At 40.5% G+C, this 25559-nt stretch overlaps 1 protein-coding gene and 1 long non-coding RNA gene across 6 annotated transcripts in view; one reads left to right on the forward strand and one right to left on the reverse strand.

Moving 5' to 3' along the window:
- Positions 1–143: 143 nt before the first annotated feature.
- Positions 144–24843, forward strand: LOC123382921. 2 transcript variants are annotated; one of them, XR_006592096.1, is made up of 3 exons: positions 144–1257; positions 3954–4075; positions 24786–24843. It is a non-coding gene; the product is annotated as an uncharacterized LOC123382921 (long non-coding RNA). The 2 variants fall into 2 exon arrangements; XR_006592097.1 differs by having other exon boundaries at positions 3958–4075.
- Positions 8088–25559, reverse strand: part of LOC102899478 — a 51905-nt gene continuing 34433 nt past the window's right edge. For 2 of the 4 annotated variants that reach the window (XM_019821712.3, XR_002739127.2), the window contains one exon: positions 8088–8254. In XM_019821712.3, coding sequence (XP_019677271.1) covers positions 8127–8254 — 128 coding nt within the window. In that variant the 3' untranslated portion in view covers positions 8088–8126. Of the gene's footprint in view, positions 8255–22443; positions 24754–25559 lie in introns of those variants that run through there. The other 2 variants (XM_045049326.1, XR_006592094.1) reach the window with 2 other exon arrangements.

A 25559-nucleotide genomic window follows, 5' to 3' on the forward strand; every position in this document is an offset into this window, starting at 1 on the left:
AACGTGATATTAGTTTCAGGTGTACTATATAACGATTCAGCACTTCCATACAACACGTGGTGCTCATCACAAGTGCACTCCTTGGCCCCCGTCAACCTATTTCAACCATCCTCCCCACCACCTCCCCTCTGGTAACCCTCAGTTTGTTCTCTATAGTGAAGAGTCTGTTTCTTGGTTTCCCACGGTCTCTCTTTTTTCCCCTGGGCTGCAAGAAGCCCAGGACATCAGCAGGCATTAGGTCTTACATGGGGGCTAATTGTTGCCCAGTTCAGTGGACGTCTCAGAGCGATTTTGGGGCGGTTGGCTCTCTCCACCCTTGAGGCTAGATTGTTGAGCAGGGACCCTAACTCTACCGGTCTCGAGGGCCCCAGCTCCAAATGGAGTGTGTGTACTTGGTATGCAAGCGCCGGTCAGATCAGGGTAGCCAGGGATTTGTACAGAGCAAGGGTCCTGTGAAGCCAGGTCACAAGAGCAGACCACTGGAAGTACCTGGCATCTGCCTAATTCCAGGCCTTAACCTATTCAAAGGCTGGTACTTTCCCTAAAGGCAGGTCTAGAGAAAGCTGGAATGCTTTATCAGGGCAGGCTGGCTGGGATGGCCGGGGGCTCTCTCATAAGACACACCTGGGAGCCTTGATTACTGGGGAATCCCAGGATCCCATTAGGCAGCCGGACCAAGAAGGGGCTGACAGTTTAAGATAGAGCCTCAAGTATTTTTAGCGGGTGGGTGAGCTCTCTCTATCCTGTAGGTAACAGGTATTTGGGGACCAGCTTAAGTTCCACAGCCATGAGGGCCCCAATAGCTAAGGGTGGCTAATAGGCTGCTGATACGGGCTTCACAGGGCAGGGTAACAAGGGACCTGGAACAGGGTGAGTTGGGCAAGGCCAGGTCGCAGGAAGGTGCTCTTGGAGGGGCCTGGTGTATATCAGTTTGCACTTCCCTTCCCACTGAAGGCAGGGTTGGAGGAATCTTGCTTGGGCAAGCTTGGGTCAGATGGCCGGAGTTCCCTCCAGCACAGACACCTGGGAACATTCATTAATGGAGAAGCCTGAGGCCCTAATCAGTAGTTAGACCAAATAGGGACTATCATCAGTTTAAGCTGAAAGCCTCAGAAAGATTTTCAGGTAGTAGGCTCTCTCTACGCTGGAGGCTAGGAGGGGTTTGGGTACCTGTTTGAGCTCCACAAGGCCCTGACAGACAAGGACTGGGACTGGCTGACAGCATTTGGACTGCGCACGCACATGCAGGCTGCAAAGGTCAGTGTCCAGGGACCTGAAATGGGTAGGGCCAGGTCACAGCAGGGGGCTATAGGGGTATCCTGGCATCTGACTAATACCTAGGCTTAACCCACAGAAACAAGCATATTCTCCCTGGAGACAGGGCTGGAGGAATCTGGACTGCCTTGCCTGGGCAGGACTGGGAGGGATGTCTCCTCTAATAAGAGACACCAGGAGTCTTAGTTGCTGGAGATGGCTGACATCCCATCATGCAGCCAGTGGGGACAGACTGTCACCACGTTAAAGCTGCCACCTCTAAGCTTTTCGAAGGGTGAGCTCCTTCCACTCTGAGGCCATTGAGGTGGTTGGATTCCAGGCAGAGTTCCATAGACCTAGAGATCTCTCTATAGTCGGAAGCCCTCTGATGGGTATGAAGTATGCACGCACAGGCTTTGCAAGTCAAGATTAGCCAGCTTCCCTGCACTCGGCAATGCCAGTGGGTCATAGGAGGCGGACCTTTGGGTTACAAGGCATCTGCCTAATTTCAAGCCCTAACCTACACAAATGAGCATATTTTCACTGAAGGCAGAACTGGAGTCATCTGAACTGCCTTTCTGGGGCTGGATCCGGAAGGCTGAGACATCTGGGAAACTTGATGGCTGCTAAAGCCTGAGACAATAGCAGACAGTAAGTTTACATGGGGACTGTCTATGGCCCATTGAGGTGGCTGCTTCAGAATAATTTGGGGGGGGGTGGCTCCCTCCACCCTTGAGGCTATGTAGGTGGTTGGGAGTGGGCTATAGATCCACAGACTTGGGGGACCATACTTTTGGACAGCTTTTGAAGTATTACCCATCCATGGGATGAATTGGTCAGGGTAGCCAGGCACCTGGAACAGGCGTGTCAGGAGAGTCCGGGTCACAAGAGCAGACTTTTGGGGACACCTGGCATCTGCCTAATTATAAAGATTAACTTACATAAATGTACATATTCCCCTGGAGGCAGAGGTGAAGGAATCTGGATTGCCTTGCCAGCGAGGGGCCAGGAAGGCTTGCCAGTATATCTTTTAAAAAGAGACACCTGGAACCCCTATTCCTGGAGATCCCTGGGGCCTCATCAGGCAGCCAGTACAAATGGGGACAGCTATGCTCACATTAAAGCTGATGCCACAGAAAGATGTATGAAAGTGCGGACCCTCCCCCGCTGAGGCCATTCAGGTGGTTGGGGTCCAGAGCTTTTGGTCCTGTAGCACCAAAGCCAGGCGTCACGGTAAGGATTATACATTTGTGAGCCGTGTAGGTCAAAGTTGACAGGGACCTAAACAGGGCAATTAGGGGCAAGGTCAGGTCATAGGAGGGAGCTACTGGGAGTGGCTGTTATATGCCTAATTCCAGGGCTTAACCTCCACAAAGGCATGTATTTTCCCTGAAGGCAGAGCTGGAAGAATTGGACTGCCTTGCCAGGGCAGGGGTAAGTGGGATGGCTGGTGCACCCTCAGTAAGAGACACCTGGGTGCCCAGATGTTTGGAGAAGCCCAGGACACCATTAGGCAGCCGATCTAAATGGGGACTGAGAGTTGCCAGCTTAGGTTGGAGTATCAGAGATTTTCAGGAGGGCGGTGTGGGCTCAAGGTGGTGGGTGTTTGGCTGGAGCTTCATAGGAATGGAACACCTCCTTCGCCCATGCTGGGTGGCAGGTTGTGGACGGCAGCACATGTGTGGGCCATGTAGATCAGGGTATCCAGTGACCTGGAATAAGACGATGTCACAGGAGGATGCTATTGGGGATACAGTACAAAGTCTTAATGTGCATGGCCCACCTACCTATTGTGGAATACTCTCTCTGAAGGCAGTGCTGGAGTGTTTCAATGGCTCTTCCAGGTAGAGGGTGCCTGGCAGGACAGGCCATCCCTCCATTTGTAGAAACCTGGAAGTTCTGGTTCCTAGAGAAGCCTGGGACCACTCAGGCAGCAAGTCAATATGGGGACCAAGTGTCACCAGTTTAAAACTGCCACCTCAGAACAATTGGGGGTGGGGGGTTGGGCAGCCTTCACACTGGAGGCTATGAAGTTGGAGACCTGTCTGAGCTCCACAGGACTGGAGTACCAGGCAGGCCAAGGACAGCTGATGGGCTGCTCATGCACAGGGTGCATACTTCAGGGTACCCAGCATCCTGGAACTGGGCAAAGTCAGGAGAATCCAGGTTTTAAGAGCAGATTGTTGGAGTCCATGGCATCAGACTCATTCCAAATCCTAACCTATACTAATGAACATATTCACCTGAGGGTAGAGCTGGAGGAATCTGGGCTGCCTTTCCAGGGTGGGACCAGCAGGTTCGGCCGGGGTATCTGGTGATAGACACCTGGGTGCCTCCATTGCTGGGGAAGTCTGGACCCAATCAAGCAGCAGGTCCAAATGGGGACTGACCGTCATCAGTTAAAAGTTTTAGCTTCAGAAAGATTTTTGGGGTGGGCTCTCTCTATCCCAGGAGGTAAGCATGTGGTTGGGAAAAGCCTGAGCTCTGCAGACCTGAAGGACCCCCTCAACCAAAGACTGGCTGACTAGGTATGGGCTGTGCATACGTGGGAGGCACAGGGCAAGGGTATCAGGGACCTGGAACAGGTCAGTGTCTACTGCAGCCAGGTCATGGGGGGCCTATTGGGGTACCAGGCATCTGCCTAACTATAAACCCTACCTATATAAATGCCGCATATAAATGCCCATGTTCCCCCTAAGGCAGATCTGGAAGACTCCGTATTGCCTTACTATGGCTGGGTCCAGAAGCTGGCTGAGGTGTATGCTAATAAGAAACATGTGGGAGTCCTGATTGCTGCAGAAGCCTGGGACCTCAGCAGACAGTAAGTAAATATGGGGACTGACTATCCCTTATTTTAGTGGTTCCCTCAGAGTGGGCTCTCTCTACCTTTGATGCAATGCGTTTGGTTGAAGATAGGCTTTAACTCCACAGGCCTGGAGGGTCCCAGCTGGCCAAGGTGGCTGACAGAGTGAGGACGGCTCATATGGGTGTAGAGATCTGGGTAGCCAAAGACTTGCAATAGGGCAACGGCAGGCAAGACCAGGTCCCAGGGACAGGTTATTGTTAGTACCTGGCATCTGCTGATTCCAAACCCTAGTCTAAGCAAATGCACATAGTCACCCTGTAGGCTGTTTTGTTTGGGGAGGCAAATAATGCTCAGGGACTGCTTTTGTCTTTTTAAGTAATCTGTATACCCAACGTGGGCTCGAACCCACAGCCCTGAGATCAAGAGTTGCATGCTGCACCAACTGGGACACTCAGGCACCCCATGATTTTGTCTTTACCAGCAATGTAGTTGGGTTGGTTCACTGTGCGAATTTTGCAAGCCAACAGCACACAGAACAATTTCTGTTAATTAGTAATTAAAGAAATGACATACCCCAAAACATTGTTAATCACACGATCGCTCCAGGCAAGGGGAGATGAAAGGAATGGTGTAAATTTAGTTGATGTGTATATTTATATGAGTTGCTACTTGGGATTATGGCTTAGCCAAATGAGAGCTGATGTCCAGCTGCCAGTGCAAAAGTGCAGGTCTCATGTCGCTAGAGCACGTTGCTAGCAGTGACAGTCCTGGTATTGATGGGCAAGATGATCATCCTCGAGGGGTGACTGCACAGCTCTGGCCGCCGCAGGTAGAAGTGTTGTCTTTACCAGGCAGGAGCTAATTGCCCCAGGGTCCTCAGAGAGCTATTTTACATCAGAAAAGCGTAGCCTTGTGCAGACCGAGCACTCTCTTCTCATCCTCAGAAATGCTCTGTATTTGCAGTCTCGTGGCCCCTTGCCACAGTTCCTTCTTCATACATTTTTATTAATAAGCCTCCGGCAAGGCCCCTCATGAGCTGAGCTCTCGAGTTCTTATGGGTGAGGACAGATGAACTAACATCTTGACACTACTTACTTCACTCTTATATCAAAACAACTTTCTAACCAACTTTTTCTTGGTCTTTGTCATAAACAAGTGGATTTGAAATAGTATCAAGCCAATACACAACCTCTACCCGGTGATTTCAAATCACTTCCACACTAATTAATACTAAGAGCCTAATGCCCAGTACAAATCTAAGCTCACAAAAATATCAGTCCACTCTGTGATTCACATATGAACTTAATCACACTCATTCATCTTTTGGGGTTATTTTTACTCAATGCACATTCTTGTACACCATAGTTTAATGACCAGTTTAAGCAACCATATTCCTAATATTATCAATAGAAACGTAAAGAACTCTCTACCATGGTACCATATCCAACTGCCAAATGAGTAAAAAACTTTCTTAAACCACTCAACTTCCTTGACAAGCACATTTCCAAGTAGAGATTATTTTTATAAAGCTCCAGGGGGCACAAGCTTGCATAGTACTGTCAATTGCTATAACATCAGAATTCAAGCCTGTCATTATTTTAGGGATGCACATTTTTGTTCTTTTCAATTCCTGCAAAGTTATTTTGACTTTAGTAGTCTCATCTTCCAAATGTGCCATATTTGTCTTAAGTTTTCTAATGTATGATTTGCATTTATTAGTTTACTTTTAGTCGTCTACTTAGTAATTTAGTGTGAAATATTTCCCTGGTTATTTTAGTAGTTCTCTTCTTTTTTAAAAAATTTAATGTTTATTTTTGAGAGAGAGGGAGAGAGAGAGAGAGAGAGAGGGAGAGAGAGAGAGAGAGAGAGAGAGAGAGTGTGTGTGTGTGTGTGTGTGTGTGTGTGTGTGTGTGAGAGTCAGTGGGGCAGGGGCAGAGAGAGAGGGAGACACAGAATCCAAAGCAGGCTCCAGGCTCCAAGCTATCAGCACAGAGTCTGATGCAGGGCTTGAACCCACCAACCCACGTGAGATCATGACCTGGGCCGAAGTCGGACACTTAACCAACTGAGCCACCCAGGCACCCCTAGTTCTCTTATCTTCTATTGACTATAGTTACATCTTTTTCCTTCTGTTTTTACATTCATTACCTGTTCTCATTTTACACATCTCAGCATGTTTCATGTTCCTTATTTCCCCCTTGACTCCAGTAAGTTGGGGTGAGGTTTGCCTTAGAGTGTATTATCCTGGTCCAGTTTCCCATATTATATATAACTGGTAGAGGAAGTGTCAAGGCCATAGCCACAGGTACTTGTACCTAGGTATAGCCAAAGTCTAGTAATAATAATGGTATTTTTGTTTCATTCCAACAAATATCCCTAGGAATGTGTTTTCCTTCTATCATAAGGGGGCTTTCTATGTTCTCTAGGCTCCAATCTCCCTTTTGATATTGGGGATCTGTAAAAGTGTCGTAATCTAATGTCATGTTCCCTCCTTTAAGTGCCAAGAGTCTAATTTCACAGTTGCCCAGAAATCACAGCCGTTACGATTTGCCATTAGTTGCCCAGAAGTCCAGCCATTTCTGGTTGGATTGTGTTATGTCAGACACATAACAGTGTTTCAGGTGTACAATTGAGTGTTTCAGGTGTACAACAGTTCTATACATTACTTAGTGCTCATCATAAATGCCCTCTTAATCTTCTTTACCTGTTTCACCCATCCTCCCACCCACCTCCCATCTCCATAGTTAAGGGTCTGGTTTTGGTTTGTCTCCTTTCTTCTCTGTTTTGTTTCTTAAATTCCACATATGAGTGAAATCACATGACATTTGTCTTTCTCTGATTTATTTCACTTAGCATTATACTCTCTAGATCCATCCATATTGTCGCAAATGGCAAGAGTTCATTCTTCTTAATGGCTGAGTAATAGTCCATTGAATAATAGTCCATAAAGAAGTCCACACCTTCTTTATCCATTCATCCATTGATGGACACTTGGGTTGCTTCCATAATTTGGCTAATGTATATGATGCTGCAGTAAACGTGGTGCATGTATCTTTTAGAATTAGTGTTTTCATATTCTTTGGGTAAATACCCAGTAATGGAATTACTATGATAATTCTATTTTTAATTTTTTGAGGAACCTCTATGCTGTTTTCCACAGTGGCTTCACCAGTTTGCATTCCCACCAATAGTGCATGAGGATTCCTTTTTCTCCACATCCTTGTCAACACTCGTTTCTTGTGTTTTTCATTTTAGTCATTCTGACAGGTGTGAGGTGGTATCTCATTGTAGTTTTGATTTGCATTTCCCTGATGATAAGTGATGTTGAGCAACTTTTCATGTGTCTGTTGACCACCTGTACGTCTTCTTCAGAGAACTGTCTTCATATCTTCTACCCATTTTTAATCTCATTGGGTTTTTCTCTTGGTGTTGACTTATATAAGTTCTTTATATATTTTTGATATTAACCTGCTGTTGGATATATAATTTGCAAATACTTTCTCCCATTCAGTTGATGGCTTTCATTTTGTTGATGGTGTCCTTCACAAAAGCTTTTTATTTTGGTGTAGTCCCAATAGCTTATTTTTGGTTTTATTATGAACCTAGGTTTCCATATACTTGGGGTATAAATCTGTGGTGTGAGATAGAAGCCTTGCTTATACCATGAAGGATAATAAGTGTTATATGCTAAGTTTCCTATGTGTCCTCTATATACCTTACAATGTGTCCATACTCTTTTAAAGTCTGAACGTAGAGTCCGTGGATCTATTCATTTTCCAATAGGTCAATATTGATTAAATAGTGTAAATTGGGATTATAGTAAATCATCTATTTTGTCCTATTTATATTCAAAGATATAATTGCCCATTCTGTGTAGTCAGTATCTCCTCTTTTATGAAATACTAAATCACAAAGTAAATCAGGAATTAAGTTGGAGTTATTTCAACAGTCTCTACTACATATCCAATGTTTCATTCAACTCAGTAAGATATGATATGATATGCGATGTTACAATACCAACAGCCAGTTAGTAGTTCAGCCCAATCTTTATCCTCTAAGTCAGTGTCTAACGAGGGTATTGTTCAGGATCCTCCTTGACTCTTGTGGAGATTGAAGTGGAGGTTTCTACTTCTTCAGCTTCCCTAAGTATTTGGTTTCTCCACTGATTGAAGATTTCCCAGGGATTAGATGATGCTGATAGGAAAGAGTGGGGTGGAGAGATTGGGGTTAGTGATGCTGGTGATGTTGGTGATACTTATGAGTCCTCAGTTGCAAGAAGGTGACCAGAATGGTGATCCATGCAGGGAGTAGAGGATGTCACAGACAATGCCATTGTATCGGACCAGAAAGCAGCAATCTAACCTGGAGCTAACTTTGTGCAAATGCTATTACTGGAGCTGTTGAAGGGGTATCCATAGCCGCAATGAGAGTTGTATCCAATAGTAAGCAATAGGCAAAACATTATGGTCAGAGGTAGCATGCTGCACTAACCCACTTAATAATTTTGATAGGATTAAAGATGCATACTGGATTCATGTCTGCAAAATATAGTGTCCTATACATTTTTAATTCTTTCATATTGTTCTTGCCATTCAAGGAAATCTATAGTTATAACGGCTATTATTGCTAATATTTCTCCAAGCATGATCACCCTGCATCATGCTTGGCTAAACATTTGGCATCTGGTGTTGATACAATAAAAGATGGTGTTTTTCACGTCTGAAATTTTTCTAGAGGCATGATGGTATTTTCTTTAATTTGAGGTAATATGCATTTTCCTTCAGTCACCCAGTAGGTTTTATTAGTGTCAGGTGCTATTTTATTTTATTTATATACATAAATATATGTATATATATACATATTTTATTTATATACATAGATTTTATTTTATACAGATTTTATTTATATACATAAATAATATATATTAAATATACATTTAATATATATTATTTAATATTTTAATAATTATTAATATATATTTAATATAAATATATATTTAAATATTATATATATATATTATATATATTATATATAAAATCACTTTTCCTTTTAATTTAAATTCTAGGTTGACAGTGCTAATGCTTGTCTTTGTGGGTGTCTGCAACATCAATTCAATAGGAGGTTTTCCATCCTTTCTATAGTTATGGTTTAGGTTTCCATCCTTTCTATAGTTACGGTTTAGATATCTTACAGCTTCCTGATAGTTTTAGCCCAAGCTTTCATATTTATATTGTTAGTAAGCAACCTAAGCCTTAGCTTGAGCAAGCCATTTTACATTTCCAGAGGCAGTTGGGTTATAGGGTAAGTAGGAGTTCCATATTCTTCCTTGTTCCTTAGCACATTCTTGTCTCTGCTTTCCTGTGAAGTCTATGCCCTGATGCTAACCTAGCTAGCATCTAGGTTTCTGATACTCCAAGAGTGGATTTTTTAAAATCATTTTTTTCCTGCAAGGATAGGGTTCTCCTATTCTTGCCCATGTCCCTACAGTGGGGCATACATGTAGTTATAGTCAGATATAGGCAAGTGTCCTGTATAATCAATTTGTATAATTTGGGAGGGTCTGTCAGCTTTGACTTTATCTGGACCCTTCATAACCTACAAGCTTTATACTTTGCAATCCTCACATTTAATTTGAATTTGGAGTTTTTTTGGTGGGTATATACATGTGTCTTTCTCTAACCATGTTCTACAGCTGTGTGTGCAGCATGACCTGGTTGGCGGTCTGCCCATGCAATGATCCTATCAGCTGGTAATGTTCAGTTATATGTTGCATTGCCCTTCTTGTATATGTGTGGTTATGCTTTGAGTTGGTTTCTTCCTTAGCAATGAATCATTCTCCTTCTAGATTTTTGGAATCTTTGCCTCTTTAGCTGTCCAAGTGAGTTTGTCTGCTTGGTTATTAAATTTGGGTACTTCAGCATTGTCCTTGTGATGTGCAGAGACATGTGTGGAAAATATGGAGATGTCAGCCAGTGCTATGTTCTGCCATATGTCCTTACCCCATATGTTCTTATTTCCCATTTTCCTGTCATTTCCCCAACATGTTCCTGACCAAAGAGCTGTTCCATTAGCTACTGCCCATGAGTCTGAGGAAAGATATACCTCATTCTGATTTTCATTATCAGATTATTCAATCACCTATTTTATGGCTATTTGTTGAATATATTGTGTTGATTGTCCTGAGACTGATTGTGTCAGGTTAGACCATCATTAGTCCTGAAGGCCACAGGCTGCCCACATAATTCAGATGGTGTCATGAAGGTGATCCATTTATAAATCATGCATTGTTGAGTTCTATAGACCAGGGTGCTCTCCATTGCCCAGTTGCTTGATCTTGGATAGGCTCACCCCTTGAAAATTATGGCACCATTATTGGCTTTGCTGAAATTTCCTCAGTTCACACCAAGGGTTGACCCTTCATCCATAAATTTCCTGCTCAGAAATATACCATTTCCACATTAACAGTTGATGGTCAAGAGTATTTTAACCCTCTTTGTCAGGCGTCCGCTTTATCCATTCCAGAATAGGCTGTTGAAATTTAACTGGTGTGTTATCTATTAGTGGTTATGTATTTTTTAAAAAATTTTGGGGCACCTGGGTGCCCCTGGGTGCCTCACAGTTCATGAGTTCAAGCTCTGTGTCACGCTCTGTGCTGACAGCTTGGAGCCTGGAGCCTGCCGTTGATTCTGTGTCTCCCTCTCTGTCTGCCCCTCCCCACTTACTCTCTCTCTCTCTCTCTCTCTCTCTCTCTCAGAAGTGAATAAACATTACAAAAATTAGAAATTTTTAACATTTATTCATTTTTGAGATACAGAGAGAGACAGAGTATGAGTGGGAAGGGGCAGAGAGAGAGACACAGAATTCAAAGCAGGCTCCAGGCTCTGAGATGTCAGCACAAAACCTGATGTGGGGCTCGAACCCATGGACCACAAAATCATGACCTAAGCTGAAGTCAGACAGCTAACCGACTGAGTAGTGGCTCTGTATTTTGTGGCCTTAGAGAGTGAGCATTTCAGTTGGTTGGTATATGTTCTTGGACCATGGAAACCTCTTAGTCCAAAATGAAGCTGGGTAAGATTTTAGGTCCTGCATTGTTTCAGTCCACAGTGACTATCCTGTAAACTCTTGTGAGTATAGGCACTCTATATTTAGAGTCCTCATTAGTTTGTGCCAGTATGTTAAGAAGTTTTGACAGCATTTGTCAAATAAGGCTGCCTCTTCAGTCTGTCCATCTAAATTCCCTACTCTTGTTATTTCACAAATGTGTCTTAATCTAATCCCTATATGCGGTACGTGCTGTTTCCGGTATTCAAATAGTTCTGTCAGGTCCTGAGCTGCTTCTTTTGTGGTAGGAGTTGGTTTGCAATCTGTCTTATTTATGATTGGATTTGGTATTTTTCTCCCTGCAGAGGACCAACTTAAGCCTAGAAATTTTATAGTAGTGTGGGGTGCTTGGCCATTACTTGGGTCAATTGTCCATCCTCTGAGTGTAAGGAGTTTATTTAACTCTATTGTGACCCTAGTCTATTCTTGCAAGTTATCACCATAAATATGTCCTCAATATAGGAAATGCTAATCTGTATATACGTGGTGTTTTTCATGAAAGGCCTGGATGTCTTGTGTTAGATGGTTGGGGACTATTACTGGGCTACTGTGGTACCCTAGTGAACTAATATTTTCTGCCTTCCTATGTGAATGCAGTCATGAATTGGCTCTCCTCATCAGTTGGAATAGCAAAGAACATGTCAGATAAGTCTATCATTAAGTAATCAGTTCCAGATCCAGTGTTGATAATATTTATGTTAGCACCTATATTCAGGAGTGCTCCCTCAATTTGGGGAGAGGGTTGGTTTAAACTCCTAAAATTTTCTGTAAATCTATATGATCCACCTGGCTTTTTAACAGGCCAGATTGGATTAATATATGGTGAAATAGTAGGTGCAATAGTTTATTTAGGAGTTACTGGATGTTTCCCTCGATTTTTTTTTTTGTATGTCCTATTACCTCCATTCCAAGAACATTTTCTTAATTGGGATCTATAAGGTATTTAGCCTTAATGGGTGGTCTGTCATCAATTCTTAAGAATCTATGTACCCATGTCCTGGGGGTTAATTTTCCTCCTAATCCTTCAACTAGTCCCTTTTTATTGAAGAGTTTGCTAAATTTGTAGGATATCCCTGTATCATTGTTACTTGAGATGCAGTATCTAACAACATGCTAGTATATATAGAACTTTTATTTACAAAAAGGGTTTTTATTGTTACGGCCAATGTAACATACAGGTCAGATTGTCTCTGGCTTGGGCCAAGAGACCGAGACTGCTGAGTCTCTCTGGGAGACTCATGGGGTTTGCTCTTCTTTGGCTATCAGTGGTTTGCTTATTAATGGAATTAGGTTTTCTATGGGAGTTAGTGTGTATAATAAATGAGTTAGCAAGCCTATATTTGGGCTTATTTTCTATAAGTTTATTTTACTCTAAAAGGTTTGTTTCCATTTCTTTGCCACTGTATATAGTTTTGAGGTTTCTAATGGGTTTCTATTTTTATAGTTGTTTTAAATGGTGGTAGTCTAAATGGTTTAGGTTGCCAAAAGTGCCTTGTAGATTTAGGTCTATGTTTTCTATTCTGATTTGGTCTATTTACGTTAGGTGTTGGCCTTTTTGTCTATATACACGAGTGTTAAAGCCATAACCTGTATCTTGACTCAGTTCCTCAGCTGATCTTATCAAGCCAATTAGTTCTCTTGTGTCTCTGGCACCTGCAAATACTGTAAATGATGCTGTTCTATTGTGTGGGGGCACAGATTTTAGACTGACCTTTAAAATTTTCTGTTGTTTCCACATATAGCGGTGAGGATGTCTGTCCTCTATCTTAAATCATATTTAATAGTCCTAATTTCATTATTGTATTAGTAGTTTCCCCTGCTGTTTTCCATGAAAAATGTTTTAAGGGATAATATATTAGGTATAGGCCATCTTAATTTCCAGATTGCTGCTACCCAAGATCTTTTAAAAATAGTATTATTTTGTCCAAATGCTCTAAGGTGTCGATTCAATTTAGCATCAGTGGTGACAGCTCCAAGTTGTACAATCTCTGCTCCTGTAAGGACCATGTTTTTTCTTCAGGTCAAAAATCTCTAATAGCCAGTGGGTTTCTGTGTCCATTTAAATTTGTTGGAATTCTAACTTTTGTCAGTTCTTCTCTGGTATAAGCTTGCTCTTCAGTGCATCTGATTGGTTCCATTTTCTCATTTGTTGTAGTTTTGTCTGTCTTTATGGGCCTGGCTTCTGGTTATTTAAAGTTACTGGGGTCAAAAGGGTTAAAATAATCCTCATCCTCAGGTAGATTGGTGCCTTTAGGATTAGGAGGTGCCTTTTTCCTTAGGAGGAAAAGGATCTGGGTTTCTTTCTACTCTGAAGATCACTTTTTGTGCAGGCACATTTTCTTTCTGCCTATTGGCATCTATGTTACTTAATGTTCCTAAAAATGGTACTGGGATGTCTTCCTGAGTTGCTCTTTTTAATACAGAATATAACTCCCTGGGTTGGGTGATCAGGCCAATATCTGGAATTTCCTTAATTTTAAGTTTTGTCTGGACTGTCTTCAATAGTTCTCCAGGGATCCTCAGAAATTAATATATAAAAATTTCGACCCCTAAACCACCTCTTAGGTGATTTTGGTAAAGCTAGTGAGTGAGGCATATTAATTATCGGCCTCCTGTTGCTCACACCTGTGTTTTAAATAGGTTTTATTGTAGAAACCTGCTGCAAACAGGGTATGTGTGGGCAATGTAGGTCAGGGTAGCCAGGCACCTACTGTAGAAAGTTTCGGCAGAAGCCTGGTCACAGGAGCAGGCTTTTGGGGGTACAAGTCATCTGCCTAACTTCAAGCCCTAATGTGTGTGTAGTCCGTCTGGGGAAGAGCTGGAGGAAACTGGACTGCCTTGCCAGGGTCCTGACAGGCAGACTGGCAGGTGTAGCCTCTAATAAGGGACACCTGGGAGCTTTCATTCCTGAACTCCAGAATTCATCAGGAAGCCAGTCCAAATAGAGACTGAATGTCACCAGTTTGAAGGCGATGCCTCCTCTGCCCAGGAGGGGATATAGGTGGTTGGGGACCAGATGGTTCTCCATAGGCCTGGGGGCCTGGGATTCCCAAGGCTGGCCGACAGATGCATACTATGCACGCATGGCCGGTGCAGGCCATGATAGCTGGGGAGCTGGAAGAGTGTAAGTGTCAGGAGTACATATTCCTCCTAAAGGCAGATCTGGAGGAATATGAACTGCCTCACCAGGGCACCGCCAGGCAGGCTGGTTAGGGTACCTTTCATTAAGAGATACTTGGGAGCACTGATTATTGGTTTTTAGGAGGAAATTTTTTTCTTTACCCTTCAATAGTCTTCTGATCTAAGAAAGATTAATAGGAGAAAAAAACCTCTGAAGTTTCATGTGTATACAGAGGCCTGATGATGAAATTAAGACCCAAAACACGACCACGTCATGCTTATGTTTTATTCAAAGAAACATAAATCTGTAATTGACAGGACAAACAAAATTTATATTCTGGAGCTTAGTGAAGAATTCTAAACAGGATTTGGGCTGAAGAAGTAAAGTATTTTGATTATACAGCCTTCTTGGTTCTGAATTCCCTAGCTCTGATGGTTAGGATGTCTCTTTTATCTGGTATGGGGAGAGTGCCTCTCACATGGGAGATATATTTCCTGCTGTTTGGAGATAAAGGAGTGCCAGAGTGTTCTTCATACAGTAGCCAGTTTTTAGTAACTTTAAATCAAAATAATCAGTATGTCAAAGGAGCACATTTGTGGGGGGATGGTGGGCAGCTGGCCTTTAGCTATGGTTTCCTCCTCTGAAACTTCCCTGGAGGTTTTGCAAACTAAAATCTAAGGTTTTGCATACTAAAATTGGTAGACTGTTCCTCTCGTTGGACCTGTCTCTTTGTCCTGACAGTAGGTCAGTTCAGTTAAACTCATTTCAGGAGGCAGTGTGCAGATGTTTTCTCAAAGTTAGGCCTGTGGTTCAAGTAATCAGTAATACGTAATCTGATTAAATAAGAGTCATTTCAATGGAAACAAAATAAAACACTGGTTAAAGATTGGAACACATTATAAGTCAATTTCTAAATTATGAGGGTAGCCAGTTGAGATGATTTCCAGATGTCGGGATCAAAGTATTTTTATAGGGAGTGAAGGCAGGCAATGGCATGCTGGTAGATTTTTTTTTTTTTTTTTTTTTTTTGGTGTTTGAATGTCTGGTGATTTTTGTTAGTGGCCACAAAGTGGCTGCCAGCACCAAGAGTATTCATACATGAAGCTGTTGTGGTTATTTCTCTAAAGTTTATATAAAGTCATTCATATTCAGTTTGGAAGGCTTCAAGAAAAAGGGAAGTTTTAGTTTTCAATGATTTCAAGTCAAAAGGATAGGAGAAAATTGGAAAAATTAATTTGAAGAGTTGTATCCAGACTTTAGAAGAAACTAGAATAATTCAGGATCAAGTCTAGCTTACAGGTAGAAATCAAAACCTTAATAAGAGTGAGCAGAATTAGAATCTGATATCCAAAAGTATGTATTATAGTTTCAATTGAAATGTAATTTTTCTCTCTATAATTACTCTCATTTCTACCAATAATAGGAAGACTAATTTGTTTGCAAATGAACTCCAGTTTCAATAAATCTAGCTTGCTTATTTATACAAGTGCAACAAGAATAGCAATCGATCATACATGCACTTTAAAAATCTGTTTGGCTGGAACTTTTCATAAGGAATCCCAGACTGACGTTTTAAAAGCCTCTTGAGACGAAGAGGCCAAGTCAACTACTTGCCATCATACTCCACCTGTGGTACTTGATGTTTGGGTTAATTCCTGTCTTCTTGAGTTCTCTCAAAATATCCTGAGTTTCCTACACCTGCTAGGAAGTGACCTTCATTCATCTGGTAAAGCCGCTGGGATCCCTGTAAGCAACGTATCAGGCCAATATTTCCAAGGAGTTTTATTGGCTTCAGAAAGCCAATCTGACTTAAAGCTGTCTGGTCATATCTCAGTCTACCCATGTCTCTCTCAAATAGGACATTCAAGTCAAAGCCTTGATAACATAACCAATCTTACCAATTGTGTCCTGTTACAGAGACTAGATTCTTATTGAACACATGCAAATAAATATATTGCCCTGAAAATATAAAAATACTCCCTGGGAGTTTCTGATTCTAGAGGGATCAGGTAGGGAGAAAAAGATAAATGTTTCAATCCTGCTTACAAAGGTATAATTACCAAATTAGTATAAGTAATAATTACTTAAGAGGAGAGGTTTTCGTATATTTGGAAAAGATGAAAGATCCAGTAATATTTCAAGCAAAACATCATAAAAAAGTACAATTATCCTCCTCAGTTTGTTCAGTACTGTGTAACTGATTTTGATTTTTTGTTAGCAGTTGTGTGAAGCCATCAGTTTCTTCATTAGAGTTCTATAAATCCTTACACAATTCAATGGTATGCTCTTAAGGTTATTAGAGACCTGTATTCTATAGTACCTCTCAGAATCTTTCCTTTGAATCTCTTTCAAAATGAAGCACTTTTGTAAAAATAATTCTTTATCAAAATAAAAGAAGAATTCTCTAAGTTCCAAAGAGTCTCAACAAATGGCAATGGCCAAAGATCTGATTTAAGTTCATTATAATGCAATAAATAAGGAAATTTGGTTATTTCTGCGATATACAGCATTTCAAGATAGTAACTAGAATTATAAGTGATAACATGGATAATATCAGATTTCCAGGAGTTTCATTCAATTTATAGAATACTTATTTTAGTAACCCATATTTACACAAATACAATTTAAGAAGGTTTAGCAACGCTTATTTGACATTGCTTCCCATGTGATTTCACATACCTAATTTATTTAATCTCTCTTTTATGAGAAGAGTAAGTATTTTGAATCGTTCCAGGGACTTGCTGAAAAATTTCAAAGATAGTTTGTGGTCAAAAGACTTCATCTAAAATTTTTCTTAATGTTGGGGCGCCTGGGTGGCACAGTCGATTGGGCGTCCGACTTCGGCCAGGTCACGATCTCGCGGTCCGTGAGTTCGAGCCCCGCGTTGGGCTCTGGGCTGATGGCTCAGAGCCTGGAGCCTGTTTCCGATTCTGTGTCTCCCTCTCTCTCTGTCCCTCCCCCGTTCATGCTCTGTCTCTCTCTGTCCCAAAAATAAAATAAAAACATTGAAAAATAAATAAATAAAAATTTTCTTAATGTTTATTTTTGAGAGCGAGCAAATGAGAGCAAGAGTGTGAGCAGGGGAGGGGCAGGGAGAGAGAGGGAGACAAAGGATCCGAAGCAGGCTCCAGGCTCTGAGCTGTCCTCGCGGAGCCTGACGCAGGGCTTGAACCCACAGACCAGGAGATCATGACCTGAGCCAAATTCGGACGCTTAACCGACTGAGCCACCCAGAAGACTTTACTGTTGAACTTAGTTTTGAGAAGTTTGTCAAAAAATATCAAAAGGTGTTGAAATCTGATAGGATCACAGATCACTATGAACCGAAGACTTCACAAATAAATACAGAAAGTTAAATTGTTATAAAAATTCTTAGCTCTTTTAATATTAAATAGACTCAGATTTTTAAAAGTAACCAAACATTTGATAAAGATAAAGCATAGAACATTTGCTTTCTAGGCAGATGACACTGTTAAAGAAAAATCTCTGTTTACAATTTCTTATTCAAATCAGACCAGTAATCTAAGAACACTTTGGTCTTTTAACAGCAAGACAACAACAAAACCCACAAATTTTGGTTTTGTACCAGCTTACTTTCTAAATTGACACATAGTGTTACACTCGTTTCAGGCGTACAACAGTGATTGGACAACTCTATGTCGTGCTATGCTCCCCACACGTGTGGCCACCATCTGTCATCATACAGTGCTATTACAATGACACTGACTATACTTCCTATGCTGTGCCTTTTATCCCCACGACTTATTTATTCCATAACGGGAAGCCTGGGTCTCCCACTCCCCTTTCCTCTTTTTGCCCATTCCCCACCGCCCTTTCTGGCAACCATCATTTTGTATGCTGCATTCATGCTTCCGTTTCTGCTTTTTGTTCACTTAGTCATGTGTTTTCTTTCTACATTCCACATATAAGTGAAATCATACGGTATTTGTATTTCTCTGACTTATTTCACTTAGTATAACATCTTCTGGGTTCATCCATGTTGTCACAAATAGCAAGATTTCATTCTTTTTTTATGGCTGAGTAATAATATATTACATGTTCTTTATTCATGCATCTACCAACAGACACTTGGGTTTCTTCCGTATCTTGACTAGTGTAAAAAATGCTGCATTAAATATAGGAGTGCATATATCTTTGCCAATTAGTGTTTTTATTTTCTTTGGGTAAATACTGGATCATATGGTCTTTTTTATCTTTAATATTTTAAGGAATCTCCATACTGGTTCCCACAGTGGCTGCACCAATTTTGTTCCCACCAACAGTGCATGAGAGTTCCTTTTTCTCCACATCCTAACATTTCTTTTTGATTCTACCATTCTGATAGGTATAAGGTGATATCTCACTGTGGTTTTGATTTGCATTTTACTGATGATTAGACACATTTAGCATCTTTTCATGTATCTGTTGGCCATCTGTATGTCTTTTTTGGCAAAAATGTCTATTCAGGTCCTCTGCCCATTTTTAAATCAGATTTTTTTTTTAGTGTTGAGTTGTATGAATTCTTTATATATTTTTGATATTAACCCTTTATTGGATATATAATGTGCAAATGTCTTCTATTTAGTATATTGCCTTTTCATTTGTTGATGGTTTCTTTCACTGTGAAAAAGCTTTTCATTTTTGTGTAGTCCCAATAATTTGTTTTCTTTTCTTTCTTTCTTTTTTTTGTTTTGCTTTTGTTTCCCTTACCTGAGAAGACAGATCTACAAAAATGTTGCCAAGACTGATGTCAAACAGATTAGTGCCTGTGTTCATTTCTAGGATTTTGTGGTTTCAGGTCTCACAGTTAGGTCTTTAATTCACTTTCAGTTTATTTTTAGGTATGGTGTAAGAAAGCAGTCCAGTTTAATTATTTTGCATGTTGCTGTCCTGTTTTCCCAGCACCATTTATTGAAGAGACTGTCTTTTCCCCATTTTATATTCTTATCTCCTTTGTCATAAATTGACCATATAAATGTGGGTTTATTTCTTGGCTCTCTGTTCTGTTTCATTGATATATGTGTCTGTTTTTGTGCCAGTAACATACTGTTTTGACTACTACAGCTTTGTAGGAGGTCTTGACATCTGGGATTGTGATATCCATTTTTTTCTTCTTTTTCAATATTATTTTGGCTATTCAAGGTTTTTTTGTGGCTTCATACAAATTTTAGGATTATTCTAGTTCTGTGAAAAAATGTTTGTATTTAATGATCCTTTTAATGTATTGTTAATATTTTGTTGAGTATTTTTGTGTCTGTTCATCAGGGATATTGGTCTGTAGTTTTCTTTTTTTGTAGTGTCTTTGTCTGGTTTTGGTATCAGGGTAATGCTGGTTTTATAGAATGAATGTGGAAGATTTTCTTTCCTTTTATGTGTTTTTGAATACTTTGAGAAGAATAGTTATTAAATCTTCTTTAAGTGTTTGGTAGAATTCACTTGAAGCCACCCGGTAATGGACTTTGGTGATAGTTTTTCAATTACTGATTCAATTTCATTACTAGTAATTGATCTATTCAGATTTTTTGTTTCTTTCTGATTCAATTTTAGAAGATTGTATGTTTCCAGGAATATTCAGTTCTTCTATGTTGTCCAATTTGTTGGCATGTAATTTTTATAGCAATCTCTTATAATCCTTTGTATTTCTGTGGTGTTGGTTATTACTACTTCATTTCTGATTTTATTTTTTTCACCTTTTTTTTGATGAGTCTGGCTAAAGGTTTATCAATTCTATCTTTTCAAAGAATCAGCTGTTTTCATTGATTTTTAAAAATTGTTTTTCTAGTTTTATTTTGCTCTGATCTGTATTATCTCCTTCCTTCTACTAACCTTAGGATTTGTTTGTTCTTTTTCTAGTTCCTTTAGGTATAAGGTTACATGGTTTATTTGGGATTTTTCTTGTTTCTTGAGGTGGGACTGTATCCTTTTATAAGTATACTTTGCTCTTAAAATTGCTTTTGCAGTGTTCCAAAGATTTTGAACTGTTGTTTTCATTTTAATTTATTTCCATGTATTTATTTCCTCTTTTAATGTTCTCATTGACCCCTTGGTCATTTAGTAGCATATTGTTTTCACATATTTGTGTTTTTTTCATTTTTTTCCCTTGTGATTGATTTCAAGTTTCATACTCTTGTGGTCAGAAAAGATGTGTGATATAATTTCAATCTTCTTAAATGTATTGAGATTTGTTTTGTGGTCTAATATGTGATCTCTCCTGGAGGATGTTCCATGTGCACTGGAAAAGAATGTGTATTCTACTGCTTTAGGATAAAATGTTTTGTCTATCTCTTAAAGTCAATCTGGTCTAATGTGTCACTCAAAGACACTGTTTCTCATTGATTTCTGCCTGGACAGTATATCCATTGATGTAATTGGGATGATAACGTCCCCTAGTATTTTGTATTACTACCAATTTCTCCCTTTATGTCTCTTAATATTTACTCTATTTAGGTACTCCAATATTGAGTGCATATTTACAATTATATTTTCTTGTTGGATTGATCACTTATTATGTAATGCCCTTCTTTGTCTCTTGTTTCAGTCTTTGTTTTAAAGTGTATTTTGTCTGGTATAAGTATTGCTACCTTGGTTTTTTTTCCCTTTCATTTGCATGAAATATATTTTTCCATCCTCTTACTTTCACTGTGTAGGTGTCTTAGGTCTGATGGAATCTCTTGTAGGCATCAGATAGGTGAGACTTGATTGTTACTCCCCCTTCCATCACCCTATGTCTTTTGATTTGAGCATTTAGACTATTAACATTTAAAGTCATTGTTGATAGATATGTACTTACTGCTATCGTGTTGTTTTCTGGCTTCTTTTGTGTGTGTGTGTGTGTGTGTGTGTGTGTGTGTGTGTAGATCTATATTCCTTTCTTTTATTGCTCTTTCCTTGTGATTAATTTCTGTAGTGTCCTGTTTGGTTTTCTTTCTCATTTTTTTGTGTATCTATTAGAAGTTTGGAGTTTGTGGTTACTGTGAGATTTATATATAACATTCTAACTTTATAGCAGTCTATATTAACGTTTATTTATTTTTGGGACAGAGAGAGACAGAGCATGAACGGGGGAGGGGCAGAGAGAGAGGGAGACACAGAATCGGAAACAGGCTCCAGGCTCTGAGCCATCAGCCCAGAGCCTGACGCGGGGCTCGAACTCACGGACCGCGAGATCGTGACCTGGCTGAAGTCGGACACTTAACCGACTGCGCCACCCAGGCGCCCCCTATAGCAGTCTATATTAAATTGATGGTCACTTAAGTTTGAACACATTCTAAAAGAACGTTTTTACTACCCTTCCATGTTTTATGTGTCTGTTGTCATATTTTACATAATTTTACTCATAATTTTCTTCTAATTATGGCCTTTTCTTTTTTCCTTAAAGAACTCCTTTAACTTTTGCTTGTTTGGGAAACTCTACCTCTCCTTCACTTCTGAATGGTAACTTCGTTGGGTGTTCTTGGTTGTAGATTTGTTTCTTCCAGCTCTTTGAATTATCATGCCACCCCCTTCTGGCCTGTAAAGTTTCTTCTGAAAACAATCAGCTGGACAGCCTTATAGGGTTTCCCTTGAACATAACTTTTTGCTTCTCACTGCAAATTTTTTTAATTGGGCAAAGAATTTTATTAACCTTGTTTCAAACTTTATTTCCAGGCTTCTTCAGCTTAATTAGCTGCAAAGAATGAATTGTGTGTAAGTCAAAACCAAACAGAGCTGCAATGTCCAAGGGGCTTGGGTTTAAAAATATTAGCTATCTATATTAATTTTATCAGAGCCATAAACAAAATTTTAAAAAGCAGTCATAATACAAAGTAGCAGCTCCCAGTCACTCCAAGTTTTATCTTCTTCAGAAGTTGACTCCATTCAGTTTGCTTCATTCTTGGAAGATTCATCAAAATTCTCCATAAGATCTGGAACTTCATCATCATCATCCTCTCCTGTAGCAAGTGGCCCTTTTCTAGCTACACGTTGTTTGCACAGCACTTCAGCCAGTCTTCTTAGACTAGTCAGACTGTCCACGCCAAGTTGATTTAAGATACTGGGTAGCATTTCTGTCAGCTGCTCTGTCTCAGCGTGGCCTGTAATTGTGAAAGTGCCAGGGCTGCCTGAACTTCGGGTTGTTAAAGTAGATCACTGCACCTTGGTTTGTGAACACATTCAATTCTTCAATACCAGAGATATTGTTTACCCCTAACTTCTTTAAGGAAAACTGAAGTTGTTTTTTTTTTTTTTTGTATCATCTGCTGTAGCCATGCTATGAACCACCTTCTTCTTTCAGTGAGCAGCTCCCTTTCCACCAATGCACACTTTGCTTGCAGTTTGGCGACTTTCTCCTGGTTCATGATAGTTTCTTTCATCTTGCTGGAGTGGAAATAGGACCTGGGGTTGGCACTCAGGGGTCTTGGGTGGACCAGTTGGCATCAGGTACACACAGGGACACAAGATGGCCTAACTTTTGACATTTTAATTATTATGTATGTTGGTGTGGAGGCTCTTGAATTCATCTTGTTTAGAACTCTGTTCTTCCTGAATCTGGATGTGTTTTCTTCTTCAAATTTGGGAAGTTTTCAGCTATTATTTCTTCAAATACATTTTCTGCCTCTTTTTCTCTCTTCTCTGTCTGGGACCCCTATAATGCAAATGTTTGTTTACTTGATGTTGTCCAAGAGATCCTTTATCCTCATTAAAAAAATTTTTTTTTTCCTTTTTACTGTTCAGCTTAGGAGTTTTCATTACTCTGACTTCAGATCACTGGTCCATTATTCTGCATCTGCTAATGTACTGTTGATTCCCTCTAGAGTACTTTTATTTCAGTTATCGTGGTCTTCAACTCTGATTAGTTCCTTTATGTTTTCCATCTTTTTGTTGAAGCTTACTCAGTTCTTCCATTCTTTTCTCCAGTCCAGTGAGCATCTTTATAACATAAGCTTATAATATAGCATCTTATATTATAAGCTTCTTTATAATCTCCAGCTTTATAATCTCCAGCTTTATAATCTTTATAATATAAAGCTTATAAGCATCTTTATAATCTCCAGTCCAGTGAGACTTTAAATGTCTTCTCAGGCATGTTGCTTATCTCCATTTCATTTAGTTTTATTTCTGAGGCTTTGTCTTGTTCTTTCATTTGGAGCACATTCTTCTATCCCTTCATTTTGCTGGACTTTTTGTGTTTGCTTCTTTGAATTAGATGGAACAGCTACTTCTCTTAAACTTGAGAAAGTGGTCCTGTGTATGGTCAACCCCTATGTAGATTATGTGTGCCTGGTGACTTTGGCTGGTTGTCTGGAACAGTGGCTGGTATGGGGGTCCTGGGGTATACCATCCTGGGCCTGTCCTGGTGGGATGGCCACAGCTGATGTGGGCATGAGATTGGTGGTCCCAGGGTTCTCTGTGCAGAGGGTGCCCTGGAAGGACGGATAAAGTTGAAATGGGTGCAAGCTGGGGTGTCCTGGGGTGCTCAGCAAAAGGGGTGCGCTGGTGGGGCAGCGGAAGCAGAGGCAGGCCTAAGCTGGGAGGTCCCAGAGTGCTCTGCACCAGGGGTGCCCTACAAGTCATCTGGAGCCAAAGTGGTATGGTTCTGGAGTGTTCTGGCATGCTTTACCTCTCTGTCACCTTGGTGACATGGCTGGAGCTGTAGTAAACACTGCCCAGGGCTAGGCTGGTGTGCACTGCACTGGGGACACTTTACTGAGATGACTGGGACAGGTGTGGGCTAGGGGCTCCAGGCCCATGAGGTGGTAGGCCAGCCGAGACACCTGGACGCTGCTTCCATCCTTTCTACCAAGGTGGAGAAGGAACATAAACGGTGGTACTCGCCAGCCTCTCTGACCCAGAGTTCCAACCACTCTCTTTCCATCTGGCAGAGTTCTAGGGCTGGATCTTCTGTATTCTAGCTGCTCTTGAAACCACAGATTTCTGTCAGTACCCAGGGGACCTGGGGCTGGTGTGTGGTAGGGGCCCAGTGTTCACTGAGGACATAGAAGGACAGCTATGGCTTTGGATGCTGCTTCCATCTGCGTTATCAGGGTGGCTGGGGAATGTAAACCAAGGTGCTCAGCAGCCTGTTGGACCCACAGAGTTCCAGAACACCCCTCACCACAGGGCAGGGTTCTAGGGCTAGTTCCTTTATATTCTAGTTGATCTTTTGAATATATTCTAGTTGATCTTTTGAACTGCAGTTTTTTGGTTTTTGTTTTTTTGTTTTTTTCTGTGCCCCAGGCAAACAGAGCTGTTCATAATCCCTTGGGTTCTATTCCTCCTTGCTGCAATCTATAGTATCAAAGTGAGAGTTCCTTTCTTCCAGTGTCTCCATCTTTCCTGCACTTCTCTCAGTCTTTGATTGTGCAGGAGCTTCTCAGCCCTCAGTTCTTCAGAGGGAATTACTCTAGAATAGATGTATATTTGGTGTGTCTGCGGAGGAGGTGAGTTCAGGATCTTACATCACAATCTTAAACCAGAGCCTGTAAAATCACTAAAAAAATTTTTTTAATGTTTATTTTTTAGAGAGTGAGCGAGCACAACTAGCGGAAGAGCAGGGAGAGAGAAAAGGAGAGACACAGAATGTGAAGCAGGCTCCAGACTCTGAGCTGTCAGCACAAAGCCACCACAGGGCTCAAACCCACGAACCTTGAGATCATGACCTGAACCAAAGTTGGACGCTTAACTGACTGAGACACCCAGGTGCCCCTAAATAAATTCATTTTAATCTTAATCTACAATTCCTTTAAAGATTCCCTTTTCACAAACCTTTTATAACTTTCCTCTTTTATATTCAGATTTTTGTCCTAAGTTTTTCCTTTTTAAATAACCAGCCTCATGTTAGGACAAGATTACTTTCTTTTTCCAACCAAAAATGTATTTCCATTCCTCATACCTTCTTCTACCAAAAGCACACATTTTACTAGAGATGTTTCCCTTAATATTTTTTTATATATACTCATGTGTATTAGACTTCTTAACTCTTAAAAATTTAATTTCTAGTAAAATCTAGGTAGTGTGAATCTGTTACGCCAGCATTTTTTAGATTGGCAAATTTATGAATACATTTCTAGAAACGTGTGCTTCTTTATAATACAATCTTTCAATGAAGCACAAAAATATTTAGTAACCAAATTTATCTTTAGTTTCTCTGTATTAAGGAAGCCAAAACTAAGTAAACCTATATTCAGTAATTAATATTTAATTTTATCTTATTTGGAAATGATCTAGATATTCAATGAATTTAACTTAACTCATCCTGTAACAAAATTTTAAAGTTTCAGGTTATCAAAAACATTG

Source organism: Felis catus, chromosome F1 (assembly GCF_018350175.1).
Source record: "Felis catus isolate Fca126 chromosome F1, F.catus_Fca126_mat1.0, whole genome shotgun sequence".
Taxonomy (NCBI): Eukaryota; Metazoa; Chordata; class Mammalia; order Carnivora; family Felidae; genus Felis; species Felis catus.